An 18,481-nucleotide genomic window follows, 5' to 3' on the forward strand; every position below is an offset into this window, starting at 1 on the left:
GCCGCGCCCCTAACCTGTCTGTCCCCGCCCCCTCTGCCTCCCGCCCCGTCCTCTGCTGCGCGTCTCTCACCGTCCTCTGCGGGTCTGGACGTGGCGGGTTGCTTTCCAAAATGGCGCGGGCGCTGAGGGCTGCCGCCGGGAATGCCATAGGTGAATACCGGGCACCGGCGAAAGTCGCCGTGGGGCGAGGGGTGTGGGAACGGAGGTCGGGGGCGGAGGAGGCCTCGGCGTGGCCAAAGCACCTTTATCTAATGCCCTCTCTCCCCCGGGGGCGCGTTCCACGGCCGCTGCTGGCACCTAGGCTGACGGTAACTTCCAGAAACGCCTCCGCGTAGTAGCGGGGATTGCCTTGTGCACGAGTCCCATTGCCATCCGGGAGCTGTGCGCCCTGGGCACTGCACCTTCCAGTATGTGGGCGGGAGAGGCGAGGGAACTTGCCCGGTGGGTCAGGCAGGGCAGGGACAGAAGTGAATAGAAGCGGGTTGGTAAGTTATTTTACTGCGCACCAATAAAGAGAATGGGGAGAAACCAGAAAGGAGAGCAAGTCCTGTAAAAACAACAACTGCTACTTCGGCCGAACTCCAAGCATGACCAGCTTTCTGTTGGGAACACTCAAAGGTCAGTGGTGTAAAGAATACAAAAGGAGGGATTTTTCCACGTGCACTAATGTGTTTATCATCGCGTACACAGATAAAAGCATGTGGATTTGGAAACTTCCTTGAGTTCTCTCCCCCTTCATTTTTTAAAAAATGTGTACATAGAATAAGTTATGACAGAAATAACTGTAATAATTGTCACGTTTTCTGACTCTCACTTTCTCCTCTTTTTATCCTTTTTTTTCTCTTCCTCCTTTTATGAGAGGGCAAGTTTTTCCCTTAATCTGAGATTCCCTGTTAGGAAGAAGGTGCCAAGTGGTAATGCCCCAGAGTTACTCTGGGACATTCGTGATAAATCCTTTTAGCACCAGAGCACATTCTTAACCGTAAGGCATACCCTCTTAGGTGATACACAAAATAGGAACGTAAAAATATAAATAAATGAATATTTGGGAAAAGGCATTTTTATGTGTACTTTTAGAACTGCACCCTTTAATGATTGACAGTTTGGGAAAAAGTATGATTTCCAACGGGTCATATACATACTGCAAGAACTCAATACAGATAAAGGTGAATGTTTGTTTTGTAACTTACATACACGTCTTGGCATAAAGGAAAAATGAAGATAGTGTATTCCAAAGATTGCCTTTGATTTGTCCTTTTAAGATACTTGAAACTTAATGGCTGCACTTTTGTGTGTGGTTGAATATACATAAAGTAAAATTTACCTTTTTTTTTTTTTTTTTTTTTTTGAGATAGGGTCTCACTCTGTCGCCCAGGCTGGAGTGCAGTGGCGTGATCTCAGCTCACTGCAAGTTCCGCCTCCCAGGTTCAAGCCATTCTCCTGCCTCAGCCTCCCGAGTAGTTGGGATTACAGGCGCCCGCCACCACGCCCGGCTAATTTTTTGTACCTTTAGTAGAGACAGGGTTTCACCATGTTGGCTAAGCTGGTTTCGAACTCCTGGCCTCAGGTGATCCGCCCACCTCAGCTTCCCAAAGTGCTGGGATTACAGGCGTGAGCCCGTGTCTACTAAAAATACAAAAATTAGTCGGGCGTGGTGGCGCACGCCTGTAATCCCAGCTGCTCGGGAGGCTGAGGCAGGACCCGGGAGGCGGAGGTTGCCGTGAGCCAAGATTGCGCCACTGCACTCCAGCCTGGGCAACAAGAGCAAAACTCCGTCTCAAAAAAAAAAAAAAAAAAAAGGTGCTTTTTAAGACTGAATAATATTCCATTGTGTGTGTATACCACATTTTGTTTATCCATTCATCTCTTGGTAGACGGTTGGGTTTTCCCCACCTTTTGGCTATTGTAATACAGCTATGAACGTGGGTATACCAATACCTCTGAATTCCCGCTTTTTTGGGGGTGTATATTCTCAAAAGTGGAATTGCTGGATTACATGGTAATTCTATGTTATGGCCCCTCTTTTAAGGAACATAAAACTTCGCAGGAAAACAAAAGCACAGAAAAATCAGATTGAACACGTAGAAAAGTTCTGAAAATGGAAATTGAACCTGTTAGGTGGGAGACAAGAATGACCAACTTACATGACTGCATAGGTTTACTTTTATTAATCATCTGTAAATGGGCTAACAAATGTAATCTGTTTAGTTACTGTAATGAATAAAAATAAAATTTGATCATAGTTTGAAACAAGTTGGAGATATATATATGGTGCTGTGAAATTAACTGGTCAAATGGTTAAGAGAAAACTTACCAGACTAACTTGAAGGCACTTCTAATGAATGACTTTCTAAATCTGTATGTTTCCTCAAACCAGATAGGTGAAAATTCAGACTTACGTTTGGCCAGGCGCGGTGACTCGCGCCTGTAATCCCAGCACTTTGGGAGGCTAAGGCAGGTGGATCGCCTGGGGTCAGGAGTTCAAGACCAGCCTGGCCAATATGGCAAAACCCCATCTCTACTAAAAATACAAAAATTAACCAGGTGTGGTGGCATGCTCATGTAATCTCAGCTACTCGAGAGGCTGAGGCAGGAGAATTGCTTGAACCTGGGAAGGAGAGGTTGCACTGAGCCGAGATTGTGCCATTGCACTCCAGCCTGGGCTACAGACCCAGACTTGTTTCAAAAAAAAAAAAAAAAAAAAAAGCTCATTACATGTTCTAAAATTAGATTATATGAAGTGAATTGTACACTTCAAATGGGTGAACTTAGTACTTTTTGTACAAATTTAACATCAAATGTCTTTAAATAATAAGTACTCTTAATGCATTTGACTATAGATCCTTGCAGCTAAACTTTTATGTATGCAAGGACAGTGTTTAAAAAGTGTAATCAGAAATAAGCGCAAAATCTGAACTGAAAGAAATGCAATGTTATTTTTAAGTCAGGACACTAAAAGTGATTAACAAGAACTGATATTGAAAGGAAGATTGGAATGAGAGTTAACATACACATCCGATTTTGATCTTTTACCTGTATACCAGCTTCCTGACGTATGTGAAAGTAGTTTCTTAAATCTGTATTCATCTTTACACGCATTTTTTATTAACACTTCTATTTTTAAATATCTTACGCATTTATTTGCATGTGGTTTTACATTGTAGTATATTCATGCAAAGCAACCTTTATTGGAAAAATCACAAATTAAACATTACAGAATTCAAAATAATGCAGTTCTGCTGCACTATTCTGAAATGGGAGGCAGAGAAACCTAAAACTAAAGAGCTGTGAATTCCTACGAATTAGAGGGCAACCTGAAATAAAAATAGCTTTAAAAAGTTAGCTTCAGTGTTGGTAATCATTTTCATAATTTATGCATATGTTAAAACATCACATTGTATACCTTAAAGATACACCATTTCTATTAGTCATGGGACCTCAAGCTGGAAAAAAGTTGCTACAATTACTTGTAGCAAGAGAAAATATAATAAGAATTCAATTCACAACAAATTTTCAGGAGCACATTTTTATTAAATATAAAGCTCTATCTCATTTTAACCTCTTTATTCATTGTTCTCTACCCAGTTTCCTTGGTCTACACAATTTCACCTTTGGATTTTTATTGTTGGGCCATTTTTTTTTTTTTTAGGTAAAATTTATATAACAAAACCCTTTAAAAATGTACAGTTTAGGCCGGGCGCAGTGGCTCATGCCTGTAATCCCAGGACTTTGGGAGGCCAAGGTGGGTGGATCACGAGGTCAGAAGTTTGAGACCGCCTGACCAAGATGGGGAAACCCCATCTCTACTAAAAATACAAAAATTAGCCGGGTGTTGTGGCACGCACCTGTAATCCCAGTTACTCAGGAGGCTGAGGCAGGAGAATCGCTTGAACCCGGGAGGTGGAGGTTGTCGTGAACTGAGATCACACCAATGCACTCTAGCCTGGGCGAGACAGCAAGACTTCGTCTCAAAAAAAGAAAAAACAGTACAGTTTAACAGCAATTATTACATTCACTGGGTTTGTGCAACTGTCACGTTTATCTATTTCAAAACGTTTTCACTGGCCTAGTGTGGTGGCTCACATCTGTAGTCCCAGCACTTTGGGAGGCCAAGGTGGGAGGATCGCTTGAGCCCAGGAGTTCAAGACCAGCCTGGGCAACATGGTGAAACCCCATCTCTACAAAACATACAAAAATTAGCCAGGCATGGTAGCTCTTGCCTATGGTTCCAGCTACTCAGGAGGCTGAGGTGGAAGGTATTCTTTTTTTGCAATTTAGTTTCAATTGTACATTTATGTATATGTGTACTGGGTTGTAATCCACTTGGATTTCATGGTAACAATGAAACTTACTAAGTTTCTAACTTGTAGGTTTGTTGTGAATATTAGACAGTTGGTGTAAAAAAATAAATGCAGTGCCAGACAGTAGGTGCACAGTAAATTCAGGCCATTCTTGTTGTTAATGACATACAATGACTCTTTGCTGAATGAATGGAATGCAGAGTTGTCTGTGGAAATCAAGAAACTATCTGATGAGGACACAGTGATAGTGAATTTTTAAAATGCTAAAAACTGGCCGGAATGGTGGCTCACGCCTATAATCCCAGCACTTTGGGAGACCAAGGTGGGTGGATCACCCGAGGTCAGGAATTTGAGACCAGCCTGACCAACATGGTGAAACCCGTCTCTACTAAAAATACAAAACTTAGGGTGGGCACAGTGGCTCACACCTCTAATCATGTCACTCTGGGAGGCCGAGGCAGGTGGATCACCTGAGGTCAGGAGTTCAAGACCAGCCTCGCCAACATGGCGAAACCCCATCTCTACTGAAAATACAAAATTAGCTGGGCATGTGGTAGGCGCCTGTAATTCCAGCTACTCAGGAGGCTGAGGCAGGAGAATCTCTTGAACCCAGGAGGCAGAGGTTGCAGTGAGCCCAGATCACGCCACTTCACTCCAGCCTGGGCAAAAGAGCAAGACTCCATCTCAAAAAAATATATAACACACACACACACACACACACACACACACACACATTAGCTGGGTATTGTGGCGGGCACCTGTAATCCCAGCTTCTTGGGAGGCTGAGGCCGGCAAATCACTTGAACCCAGGAGGTGGAGGTTGCAGTGAGCTGAGATCACACTGTTGCACTCCAGCACTTCAGGCTGGGCAACAGAGCATTAAAGAGTACTGTATGTATTCTTTTAATGTATGTTTATACCTTTAATGGACTTGTTACAAAATATAAGACAAAAAATTGGGTACAGGTAGAGAAATTGCTCGTTCTTATTAAATATGTTGTTTCATTGTGAAATGCAGAGAGAGAATAGCAAATAATTCTTAATATGCCACTATTCTTTAAGTGTTACCGGTAAATATGAATCATTATGAAAAAATGTTATTCTGTGTTTTAAATCTAACTACAGCTCAGAATTAGCTTTTTTATTCCAGTCAGTTATTTGAATGGGCAGAGCAGAGTAATTCTGGTGTAAGTTTTTCCATTTATCTCCTGGTTTCATTTCAATAATTGAAAAGAATAGATATATAAATAACGAATTTTTGCATGTGTTATTTGTTTAGTTTTTTAAATTCAATTTAGAAGTGTATTAATTCTCAAAAGAAGGATATCAATGGCTGTTCAATTTTTTAGGGCTTTTTTCCAGACTCCAAGCTCCCATTCCAACATTAAGAGCTTCTTCCACATCACAGCCCTTGGATCAAGTGGCAGGTTCTTTGTGGAACCTGGGTCGACTCAATCATGTAGCCATAGCAGTGCCAGATTTGGAAAAGGCTGCAGCATTTTATAAGAATATTCTCGGGGCCCAGGTAAGTGAAGCGGTCCCTCTTCCTGAACATGGAGTATCTGTTGTTTTTGTCAACCTGGGAAATACCAAGATGGAACTGCTTCATCCATTGGGACGTGACAGTCCAATTGCAGGTTTTCTGCAGAAAAACAAGGCTGGAGGAATGCATCACATCTGCATCGAGGTATTTTAATTATTTTAATGCCTGGTATTTTAAATCTGTCTTTTAAAATATGTCTTTTACTTTTTAAGACTAATTATGGTCACTGTCATTAGAAACTTTTGTAAGGTTCTTTATGGAGAATGATAATATTCATCCTCCTCAAAGATGGATCCTTACATACCTTTCTTTTCCCTTTAGAAAATTCTAACATATAATATTAATGTATTTTTTTGAAGTCTGGATTCAGTGACCACTGTAAGTGCCACCAAAGTTAGCCACAATATAGAATCTGCTTTAGAACTGATCATGTGTGACCTCCCATGTAACAGGAATACAGCTGTTTTCACTATCACAAGGCACTTAGGAGAAGCAAATGAAAAGACTTTATAAAGTAAAGCTTTCAATGTACATGCTAAGTATTCTTTATAACTCTTTTCTCTCCTTAAAATTCTAATAACTTCATTATTACAAAGTCAATACTTTTCAATTACTGACTGATTTTTAAGATCTTCTGAATTGCATCTGCCAACAATTTTTAAAGGAATGTGAAGAAATGTTAGACAAGAAAAGTCTCATTAGAGAACATTTCTATAGATGTTCATGTTCAGATAACTGCCTTTTAGAATATCAGCAATGACAATTATGCATCGATTTAATTTGCTAGGACAATTCTTTTGATAGAAAGAATGACATAATTGTTAAGCCAAATTTCTTTTTCTTTTCTTTCTTTCTTTTTTATTTTTGAGATGGAGTCTCACTCTGTCTCCCAGACTGGAGTGCAGTATGGTGTGATCTCGGCTCGCTGCAACCTCTGCCTCCTGAGTTCAAGTGATTCTCCTTCCTCAGCCTCCCAAGTAGCTGGGATTACAGGCATGCGCCACCATGCCCAGCTAATTTTGTATTTTTAGTAGAGATGAGGTTTCACCATGTTGGTCAGGCTGGTCGCAAACTCCTGACCTCAGGTGATTCACCTACCTCGGCCTCTCAAAGTGCTGGGATTACAGGCGTGAGCCACCTTGCCCGGCCTGTTAGGCCAAATTTCTAATACAGAGGAGAGGTAGTTTGATTCTAGAGTGAATTCAAGGATGTATTTAGTTCATTATTGCAAACATGTATGAAACCCTACAATGTGTATTCTGCCAAGTACTTGGAATTTAGCAGTGAATAAGATATGAGTCATGTCCATAGTGCGGAGGGGCAGAAATTTAAACACTCCAGTGCAATATACTATGATAAGTAGATTTGATATGTGTGACTTCGCAGTAGCACAGATGAAGGAGATTGATTGCTTCTGGCAAATTGAGTTGCTGGGAAGTCCTCATAGAGCGTGAGTTACAATGAATGTGAAGGAATTCCCCAGGTGAACAAAAGGAGAAAGTTATTCCAGGCAGAGGGAATTGCACGTGGAAAGGCACAGAGTTATCATAACAGCTAACACTTAGTGGCGGGGTGTGGTGGCTCATGCCTTGACATGGCTTGGCTGTGTCCCCACCCAAATCTCATCTTGAATTCCCACATGTTATGGGAGGGACCCGGTGGGAGGTAATTGAATCATGGGGGCAGGCCTTTCCCATGCTGTTCTTGTGATAGTGAATAAGTTTCACAAGATCTGACAGTTTTATAAGGGGGATTTCCCTGCCCAATCTCTCTCTTTGCCTGCCGCCATCCACGTAAGATGTGACTTGCTCCTCCTTGCCTTCTGCCATGAGTGTGAGGCCTCTCCAGCCATGTGGAACTGTAAATCATTAAACCTGTTTCTTTTGCAAATTGTCCAGTCTCGGGTATGGCTTTATCAGTAGCATGAAAATGGACTAATACACACCTGTAATCTTAGCACTTTGGGAGGCCAAGGTGGGCAGATTGCTTGAGCTTAGGAGTTTGAGACCAGCCTGGGCAAGATATCTCTACTAAAAATACAAAAAGTTACTCAGGTGTGGTGGTATGCACCTGTAGTCCCAGCTACTTGGGAGGCTGAGGTGGGAGCATCACTTGAGCCCAGGAAGTGCTGAGGTGGAGGTTGCAGTGAGCTGTGATCACGCCACTGCACTCCAGCCTGGATGACAGAGCGAGACCCTGTCTCAAAAAAAAGAACTAACATTTAGTGAGTCCTCTAGTAGTATGTCTACAAAGTAACTCAACACATATTATTTTCTTAAATTCTCATAGCTCCCCTGTGAGGGCCCTATTATCCCCATTTGACTGGAAAGGAAACTGAGACAGAGTAGTTAATTTGCCCACAGTCATATCAGTAGCAGGGAGTGAGGCTGGGACTGAAACCCAGATTGGTTCTGATTCCAGGGTCTGTACTCTTACCCATGTTGCCAGTTGCCTTCATTATATTAACTGAGTTTTAAATTCGTGGTAGGGAAGCTATAAGACCTTAAGCAAGGAACTAAACAAGGCCTAATATTAGCCTTTATTTTATTTTTAGGGAGTTACTTTTGGCTGCAGGTCTTTGTCAGTGGACCTGAGGGTCTGTCTAAGCCCTACCCCACCCCCCAGGGTGAGAAGCAGGACCTTTGAATCCACTTCCCTCTCTCCCACACTGCACTATTGGTATTCCATCAACAGAGTCCACGCCTTCAAAGGAGGCTGGCTATGTGATTTAGAAGTTCAGTTAAGTAAGGAATAGTGGAAGCTCAGTAATGTATGGCAGATTCAAAAGCAGAGATTGGAAGAATTACATGCAAATGTATTGAGTATAAAATGAAGGTAGGTAAGAGGAGAAGGTGTGAAAAGTGGTTAGTTAGGTGCTATTTTAGTATAACACCACCATCATCTTTCTCTGCCCTCCACAAAAAAATTAAGTGGCTTAATAAGATTTTACTTTTCTGTTTTCAGTCTAATATTAGCTATCCTATGCTGATGGGCAGCTCTGCATATGACACATGACTTACATATGACACGTAACACATGACTTACAAGGTTGCTCCAGGCATCACCATTTGCCAACCAGAGGGAAGGGAAGGTGGAGCAGGAATACCTGGCAAGGACCTTTAAGGAGATGCTCTAGGATCACTTCTGTCCTTATCCCATTGGCCCAAGGTTAGTTACATGACACACTTCTCTGCAAGGGAGGCTGGGGAATGTAGTCTCTAGCTAGGCAGTTGTGTGCCCTGCTGAAACTTGGGAGTTGCTATAATTAAAAGGAGGAAAAGGAGAAAGGTACTGGAGGCCATCAATGGATGCCACACTTGGTGATTTTTAAAAAGTGGTGTGTCACCTGGGCACGGTGGCTCACGCCTATTACAGCACTTTGGGAGGCCGAGGTGGGCGGATTGCCTGAGCTCAGGAGTTTGAGACCAGTCTGGGCAACACGGTGAAATCCCGTCTCTACTAAAATACAAAAACTAGCTGGACGTGGCGGCACACACCCGTAATCCCAGCTACACGGGAGGCTGAGGCAGGAGAATCGTTTGAACCTGGGAGGCGGAGGTTGCAGTGAGCCAAGATCATGCCACTTCACTCCAGCCTGGGCAACAGAGTGAGAGCTCTGTCTCAAAAAAAAAAAAAAAAAAATGTTGAACCACTCATCAGAGAATTGGCTTTCCCCTGTGTAATTATCACAGGGATACTTTTTGTCCTTTTTCACCAGGATCTTATAAAACCTCTGACTTAGCATGTATCTGTTTGCGCACGCTCCATAGCTTTTCGTTGACTCAAAGACTTGCTGAAATGTCCCTTTCTCATACGTGGATTACTATCTCACTAGTTAATCGGCATTTTTCTGTTGAGGTTGACTTGGTTTCTATTTTCTCTTGTGAGGTTTACCCATATTTCTTGTGTGTCTTTGCCTCTCACTAGAGGAAGTTTAGAGGGCATCTTGTTCCATTTATTCTCTTGCTCATGTATGGACTGAGTCACCCACTGTTTTCTGGCACAGCTTGTGTTTGTGGTCCAAACCTGCTGCCTGCGATGGCAAGAGGGGGGTCGCCTTGCCTGCCTTCTGCGTGCCTCTGCTTGAGGAGACAGAGCTGGCCATGCTTTCTCTAGAGAGTTTACCCAGACAGCACAGTGTGTCACAGTGAAAACTTTAAGGGCCACCAGAAATATTTACTTACTCAAATTTGTATTGAGTTTGTAAAAATATTTAAATGCTTCCCTGCTGGTTGGTAAACAGCTGCTGCTCTGTAACCCCTGAGTAACATTCCTTTTCCAAAAGGACCCTTTTCTGGGACCCTTCAGACACCCTTCTCCCTCTACAATTTTTTTTCCTTCAGAGAGAGGCTCTCACTCTGTCACCCATGCAGGAGTGCAGTGGTACGATCATAATGCACTGTAACCTGGAACTCCTGAACTACAGGCATCACCTCATGATGCCCAGCTAATTTTTTTTTTTTTTAAGAGACAAAGTCTTGATATATTGCCCAAGCTGGTCTCAAACTCTTGGCTCAAGCAATCCTTCTACCTCAGCCTTCCAAAGCTCTGGGATTACAGGCATGAACCACCATGCTCAGCCGCACAATTCTATCTGATTAGTATCTTTGTCTGTATTTTTCTGGTTGTTAAGTATTTTTGGTATCACTCTGTCCTTCACTGTAGAAGGTGCTGGGGATATGTGGCTGAACAAGTAGTCCCTGTCTACCCAGAGCTTGCCTGCTTGCTTCATTTATTCATACATGCTCCACATTTTCCAGAAAGGATTAAAGGTGACTGACTAAAAGACAGCCTACAAAATACAAAAGGATAAACAGAAGTAATAGTGCTAGTTGAAACTTAGTGCTAGTTGAAACAAAGAGGAAATATAAGGAATGATTAGCATACCTTACTAGTTTAGCCAAATACAGTCCACACCGCATAACAATGTTTCAGTCAGTGATGAGTCCACATGAGGTCCCATAAGGTTGTAACACTGTATTTTTACTGTACCTTTTCTGTGTTGAAATGTGTTTAGACACCATTGTGTTACACTTGCCTACAGTATTCAGTAACATGCTGTACAGGTTTGTAGCCAAGGAGCAATAGGCTGTACCCTATAGCCTAGATGTATAGTAGGCTCCACCATCCAGGTGTGGTGATGTTTGCACAACAATGAAATTGCCTAGTGATGTGTTTCTCAGAACTTGTACCCATCAAGTGACACATGACTGTATTTCTTTCTACTTACCAAAAACAAAAAGGGAAATAGTATTGTATGTCATATGTACATGACATACAATATGTCATAGTATCTGTGACTCCTCCCCATTCCTTCCCTTCCTGAAGACTTCAGGTAGGACAGAGCAGAAGAGTCATTTATGTTGATAGGGAGAACCAGACTGGCCTAAAGCAGGGTGTTTGGGCCTCCCAAAGTGCTGGGATTACAGGTGTGAGCCATCGCGCCCGGCCCAGGGTCCCAGCACCCTTAATACTTTAAGTTCTGGGATATATGTGCAGAACGTGCAGGTTTACTGCCAAACAAAGCATTAGGAGTTCTCTTATGAAATCGTTCAAACTTATGAGAAGCAGAAAAAAAATCATATCAGTACTCTCATCACCCAGGTTCAACAGTGTTCAAGCTCTTGCTACACATCATCTTTTTTCTTTTCCTTAGATTATTTTAAATGAACAGCATGTCATTTTACCCTTATTCAGTTTGAATCTCTAAGAAATACAAAAATAACCACGGTGACATTATCATCTTTATTTTCTGGCACTTCAGTCAAAATTAAAGGTAAATCTTTTGGAACCATCTATACACAGCTCATAAATTAAATTTCCCAGATTGATTTACAAATTTTTTTTATAGTTGATTTGTTCTAATCAGGATAAAAACAAGATCCAGTCATTATAAATGGTTGTTAATCTCTTCAGACTCTTTAAAAAAATTATGAACATCTTATTATAGTTTGATACATTTACCACAATTAGTGAACCAATACCGATTCATTGTTATTAGCTAAAGTCTGTACTTTATTCTTATTCCTTTAGTTCTTACCCAGTGTCCCTTTTCTATTCCAGGATCCCATCTAGGATTTCTCATCACATTTATTTTTATTTTTTTAATTTTATTTTAAGTTCCAGGATACATGTGTAGGACATCCTGGTTTGTTACATAGGTAAATGTATGCCATGGTGGTTTGCTGCACCTGCCAATGCATTACCTAGATATTAAGCCTTGTATGCATTTGCTATGTATCCTGATGCTCTCCCTTCCCCTACTCCTCCATCCCTAGCACATCACATTTAGTCATCATATCTGCTGAGGCTTCTCTTGCATGTGGCAGTTTCTCAAACTTTCCTTGGTTTTTTGTTTTGTTTTGTTTTCTAACCTTTTTCTAGGATCTCCTTTCCTTGTTTCTGATGACCTTGACACTTTTGAAGATTACTGGTCAGTTATTTTGTAAACTGTCCTTTAGTTGAGATTTGTGTGATATTTTTCTTAAGAGACTCATGTTACTGATTTTGGGGAGAAAGACCATAGAGGTAAAGTGCCATTCTCATCACATCATATCAAGGATTCATGCTATCAACATGACTTACTCCTGTTGATATTAATCTTGATCTCCCAGGTGAGGAGGTGTTGTCAGCTCTCTCCACTGGAAAGCTGTTCTTTTTTCCCCCTTCTCCATATTATCCTCTTTTGGAAGGAAGTCATTATGCAAGGCCCACACTTAAGGAATGGAGAGTTATATCAGTATGGACTTGTGGATATTTATTTTATGACTTGCATTACAATCTAATACTACTTTTTTTTTTCCCTCAGATTGTTCCAGCTTTGGCCATTAGGAGCTCTTTCAGTTGATTCATGTGTCCCTTTGACATACCCCCATCATTTTTGGTTTTGTGTTTGTTTTTTAAGCACTTCCTTTCTTTTTCTGGCACTCTAAGATGCTCCAAATTCATCTTCTATATAAGATGCTCCAAATTCGTCTTTACTCTTTGCCCTAGCCATGTAATTAGCCATTTTATCTAGGAGCCCTGGTTCCTACTATTGGAGAATGGTATTAGAAGCCAAGATCTAGGTTTGTGCTTATTGCTACTAGGGGGATCATTGTACTGAGCCAGCACGGCAAGGAGATATAGGTGTGTATACTGTGTATATACACATATCTATACACATTTCTATATATAACTATATTATAGAATTCATGAAATGTCATAAACTCCTGAGTGTATACTGATGTCTCCAGCTCTAATCCATTACCACATAGAACACACTGGCCTTTATCTTCTCATTCCAACAGTGAGAAACTTAGCTCCCACTATCAGCTATCCATCTACTTCATTGTCCAATTTCGGTATGATGTGTGGTAGTTGTATTCATCTTCTAGGGCTGCTATAATAAATGATCACGAACTTAGTGGCTTAAAACAGAAATTACTCTTTTCACAGTTCTAGAAACTAGAATTCCAAAATCAAGAGGTAAAAAATATGGAAGAGAAAGAAAACAAAATAGAGCATAAAACAGATGTAGGACATGGTCAAAAGTTCTAGCAGAGTATAGTTGAAGTCCCAGAAAAGAAAGAGAGAGAAAATAGAACAGAAGCAATAATTGAAAAAATAGTTGACAAGGACACTACTAATCTGGTGTAAAACAACCTATGGTTTCAAGAAAGTCAGCAACCCCAAGTAGGGCAAACAGAAAACCACACCAGACCGGGCAACAGTGATTCACGCCTGTAATCCCAGCACTGTGGGAAGCCAAGTCAGGCAGATCACTTGAGGTCTGGAGTTCAAGACCGACCTGGCCAACATGGTGAAACCCAGTCTCTACTAAAAATACAAAAATTAGCCAGGCATGGTGGCTCATGCCTATAATCCTAGCTACTCAGGGGGCTGAGGCAGGAGAATCACTTGAACCCAGGAGGCGGAGGCTGCAGTAAGCCAAGATTGTGCCATTGCACTCCAGCCTAGGTAACAGAGTGAGACTGTCTCAAAAAAAAAAAAAAAAAAAAAAAAAAGGCCAGGTGCAGTGACTCACGCTGGGAGGCCGAGGCAGGCAGATCACGAGGTCAAGAGATGGAGACCATCCTGGCCAACCAGTAGAAACTGGTCTCTACTAAAAATACAAAAATTAGCTGGGCATGGTGGCGTGCGCCTGTAGTCCCAGCTACTCTGGAGGTTGAGGCAGGAGAATTGCTTGAACCCTGGAGGCAGAGGTTGCAGTAAGCTGAGATCACACTACTACACTCCAGCCTGGCTGACAGAGTGAGACTCTGTCTCAAAAGAAAAAGAAAGCCACACCTAAGCACACCATAGTCAAACTGAAAATCATAGATGACGAGAAAATCTTAAAAGTAATCAAAGTAAAAAAGACATAGTATAGAATGACATGTAATGACACTTTTTACTTGCTGACAGAAAAAACCTGCCAATTTAGAATTCTGATTCTGGCCAAGTTGGTGTAAAAGAGATCAGTTTATCCTCCTCCCTGAAACAAACAAGCAACGTAGACAGAATACATGAAATAATGGATTTCTGGCATTGGACATCAGGCAGCACAGGAGTTGATTTCTGAGAGAGGGTAAACAAACAAGATGAGTCCTACAGTTACCCAGTTTACTGGCTATAGAGAGTTTCCAGACTGCAGTACAGGAAGGGGGAATCCACACAGAACTTAGTGGTCTCCCTGAGTTGAGATAGGAGTTGGAAGTCTGAGGAGGCCATGGTGCTAGAGTTCACAGCTCTCTCGTGGAGAGCTGCAGGAGAGCTGCACAGAGAGTGAACTCCAAAGATCTGTAGTACCTTTCATGTCTTCATCTGAGTATTGCACGCATGTTAGAAAGCTAGAAATAGAACCCCTTGAAAGCATTGGAGGGAATAATCCACACACAGAGGTGGGGATAGTTTTTTCTTACAAGTCATAGTAATTTCCGTAACATTGGGAAGAGTACTCAGAAGGACTTTGGCTTGGTAGTGAGGAAAATTAGTCCTAGACTAAAAACTGCTCCAATCCCACCTAACACAGCAGAAAAAAAAGCTTAATAATATTGATATGAATTTAAAAATAAAATTGACAATGTCTGACATCAGTGAGGACCAATTTTCCTCACTAAGTGGGTCGGGCTGCTCCTGCCACGAACTTCTAGGTCATGTTCTATTCTGAAAAAGATGAGAATTAACCAGCTACAGTGCAAAATGTCATGAAATGAGCCGTGTTCAGAATCTAGGCATGTGTGACTTTGATATACCTATGAGGTTTCAAAAAGAAATATCAGAAATATAAGTAGAATATGTGCCATATGAAGAAATCATAGCTTATTTATGTAACATTTAGTATCCTCATTAGCTGTTCGACTGGTTTTAGAATTCAGTATATAATCCTTGGCTCTTTGGAAATAAAATTGTATAAATGTTAATATTTATTAGATCTGAATGGTAGGTACATGGGTGTTATACTAGTCTCTGTGCTTCTGTGTTTTTTAAAATTAAACTAGTGATTTTAATTAAACTAGTGATTTATGACTGCCTAGGAATGTGGCCATTCATATCATACCTTTTCATGCATTTCTTAGGTTCCCAGTCTAAATGGGTGACTTCCCAAGATAGAGGCAGATCATTTCTCCGTCAAGTATAGAGAGACACATCCGCTCCTCCTAGAGTGTCCATAAGTATGAAGAAAATAGAAATAACTTAGAAGAGGCTGCAAAAACATTAAAGTTTGAAATTTTTTTTAGATGGGGAATAGCATTTTAATGGCAATTTATTAGTGATTTTCATGTATATCTTGATAATGTCAAAGGTATTTTGGCAGGGCAAGTTTTGGGGATCAGGGAAACCCTTGTATTTGCTAAGTACCTATTATGCCATAAACTGTACTGAGAGCTTTTTATCTGTTACCTCGTTTTAATATGTAGTCAATTTGTATGCTAGACCTCATTTGCGTGTTATAGATGAGGAACCCAGGGTTCTCAGGCAAAATCAGTGTCTTCAATCTCACTAATAGTACTGCCAGAATAAACTATTATAAAGTATATCATACATGATTCAGATTATAAGAAGAAACATTTACTAATGGTGAAAATTCTAAGCATTGTGGTTGCTTACCTAGAAAAATTTAGTAACTTCTTTTACTTCTCTGGAAATTTTAAGCTTTTTTTTTAATGTTGATTTAAGAATGGTCCTGCCCACAGGCAGAGGAGATAGACTGCCTGAGCTCTCAGTTTTTTTTGAATATTGTGATACTGTAAGTTGGTATTTTTATGGTCTCAAATGTGTTCAATGTATTTCCTTTTCTTAAGGTGGATAATATTAATGCAGCTGTGATGGATTTGAAAACAAAGAAGATCCGCAGTCTAAGTGAAGAGGTCAAAATAGGAGCACATGGAAAACCAGTGATTTTTCTCCATCCTAAAGACTGTGGTGGAGTTCTTGTGGAACTGGAACAAGCTTGATTTATATTTGCAGGCAACTAAATTAATTGACCTGAAAAAGCCTATCAAATACTATCAAAATGCATGACATTGAGTCCTTCACTGCTTCCAACATGTAAAAGTTCACAGTTAAAAACTGAATTACAGAAAGATTATATACATATATAAATCCATAAATATGTATATTTAATTAACAAACATTTGTTAATTTGAATTTGAAGAAAACCTTGATTACTAATTACTTAGGGAACATTATTAAAGTCATATAGAAATAGATTATTCCTTTTCTACAATGGGGTAATTGAATGTAATGTGTTAGCTATGTACAAGGATATGTGTGTGATGTTGGATGGATACACAAAGGAGTTATGAAAGTATATGACAATTTTGTGGCTCATATTTGGGGCAAAACTTTCTAAGAATGTTTCGAAATACTTTTTTAGAGCAAACTGTTTAAGATTAGGGAATTTTGATCTCAGAATTTTTGCTCTTCAAAAACAACTCATGGTCACAGGTTCCTCAGGGTCCAGGTGTCTTGGGTGCTAGGGCTAGATGTATAGGAAGTTTTGTGGAAAACCTGGTGCGTCATCCAGTGGGTGCGTAGGTGGCTGAATTATTTTTTAAATCAGTAGTAATTTGTAGAGTTAGGTATCACTTAGATGCTAGAACACCACCACAGGTCCTAGGGGAAATATACAAAATGAATAGAAATCCACTGCCAAGATGCTTACGGTTCAGTTGGGGATAGTACTACTTGAAATAAATGTAAACACTTACAAAACAACATCTGAATGAATTAAAAAGGAAGGGAAAGAGAATAGATCGCAGAGGATGGTCAGACTCAAGTATGTTAGAAACAAGTTTCAGATAAATTTCAAGGATCACAGATGGATGCATTGAATGCATAGTGGATGGAAAAATGGCTAACAAGTTCATGGATGAATGGATGTTGCATAAATGAGAAGATATATAGACACTGAACTTGTTATGGAAGACAAGTATAATATCCAATTATACTTGTCATTGAAAAGTTAAAGTAAAAATTACAACATTGATGTGGTTCTTAGTGTATGTAGAGGAAATATTTTAGACAATTACATCACAGGGTGGGGGCAGTAAAAGGGACTTAAATGGTGGTTAAATATCCACATTCCACTTCAAGTGGTAGATGTTGATACTAGTAGACTGCAATAAACTGCATGTGTGTATTGCAGTCTGTAACCACTGAAAAACTATATGAAGAGATACACTTAAAAATGTAGATAAATTAAAGTGGACTACTAAAGAATGCCCAAATAGGCCGGGCGCGGTGGCTCAAGCCTGTAATCCCAGCACTTTGGGAGGCCGAGGCGGGTGGATCACGAGGTCAGGAGATCGAGACCATCCTGGCTAACATGGTGAAACCCCGTCTCTACTAAAAATACAAAAAAAACTAGCCGGGCGTGGTGGCGGGCGCCTGTAGTCCCAGCTACTCGGAGGCTGAGGCAGGAGAATGGCGTGAACCTGGGAGGCGGAGCTTGCAGTGAGCCGAGATCGCGCCACTGCACTCCAGCCTGGGTGACACAGCGCAAGACTCCGTCTCAAAAAAAAAAAAAAAAAAAAAAAAAAAAAAAAAAAGAATGCCCAAATAACCCGCTTGAAGACAGGTAAGGGGAAACAGGAAAAAAAGCAAAACAATAAAATGACAGACCGATAACCTCACTTATCAGTAATTAGGTTCAATGTAAATGCTCTAAACACACCAAGATTGTGAGAGTGAATTTAAAAACCTGACCCAACCAAATGCTAAATACAAGAAACTCAAAATACCGGTAAATTAGCAATGATTTATCAGTAAAAATCAATAAACTAAGAGTAAAAGGATAGAAATAGATACACCTTGCAAACGCTAATTCAGAGAAAGCTGGAGTGGATGAATTACTATCAGACAAGGTAAACTTTAGGACAAAAGAAAATTGCCAGGGACAAAGAAGTACATTACATAATGATGAAGAGGTCCGATCACAAAAAGACCGCAGGTGTGCATTAACCAAATAACACAGCTGCAAAGTATACGATCTAAGAATTGATAGAACTAAAAGGAAAATATAGACCAATTTACAGTTTACAGTTGGGGACTTCAACACCCCTTGTTTAGTAATGGATAAACCCACTAGACAAAAAGCAAGTACGTGGGAGAACTGAACAGTCCCATCAGCCAATATGTAATACACATTTTT

General features: G+C 40.6%; 1 protein-coding gene across 1 annotated transcript; it reads left to right on the top strand.

The window, feature by feature from the left end:
* Positions 1-50: 50 nt before the first annotated feature.
* MCEE (methylmalonyl-CoA epimerase) lies at positions 51-17,324 on the top strand. Its single transcript, XM_001102303.5, has 3 exons — positions 51-150; positions 5,651-5,988; positions 16,131-17,324. The coding sequence occupies exons 1-3, from the start codon at positions 111-113 to the stop codon at positions 16,281-16,283; spliced, it is 531 nt and encodes a 176-aa protein (XP_001102303.1). The 5' UTR covers positions 51-110; the 3' UTR covers positions 16,284-17,324.
* Positions 17,325-18,481: the final 1,157 nt, after the last annotated feature.

This window comes from Macaca mulatta, chromosome 13, assembly GCF_049350105.2.
Source record: "Macaca mulatta isolate MMU2019108-1 chromosome 13, T2T-MMU8v2.0, whole genome shotgun sequence".
Classification (NCBI taxonomy): Eukaryota; Metazoa; Chordata; class Mammalia; order Primates; family Cercopithecidae; genus Macaca; species Macaca mulatta.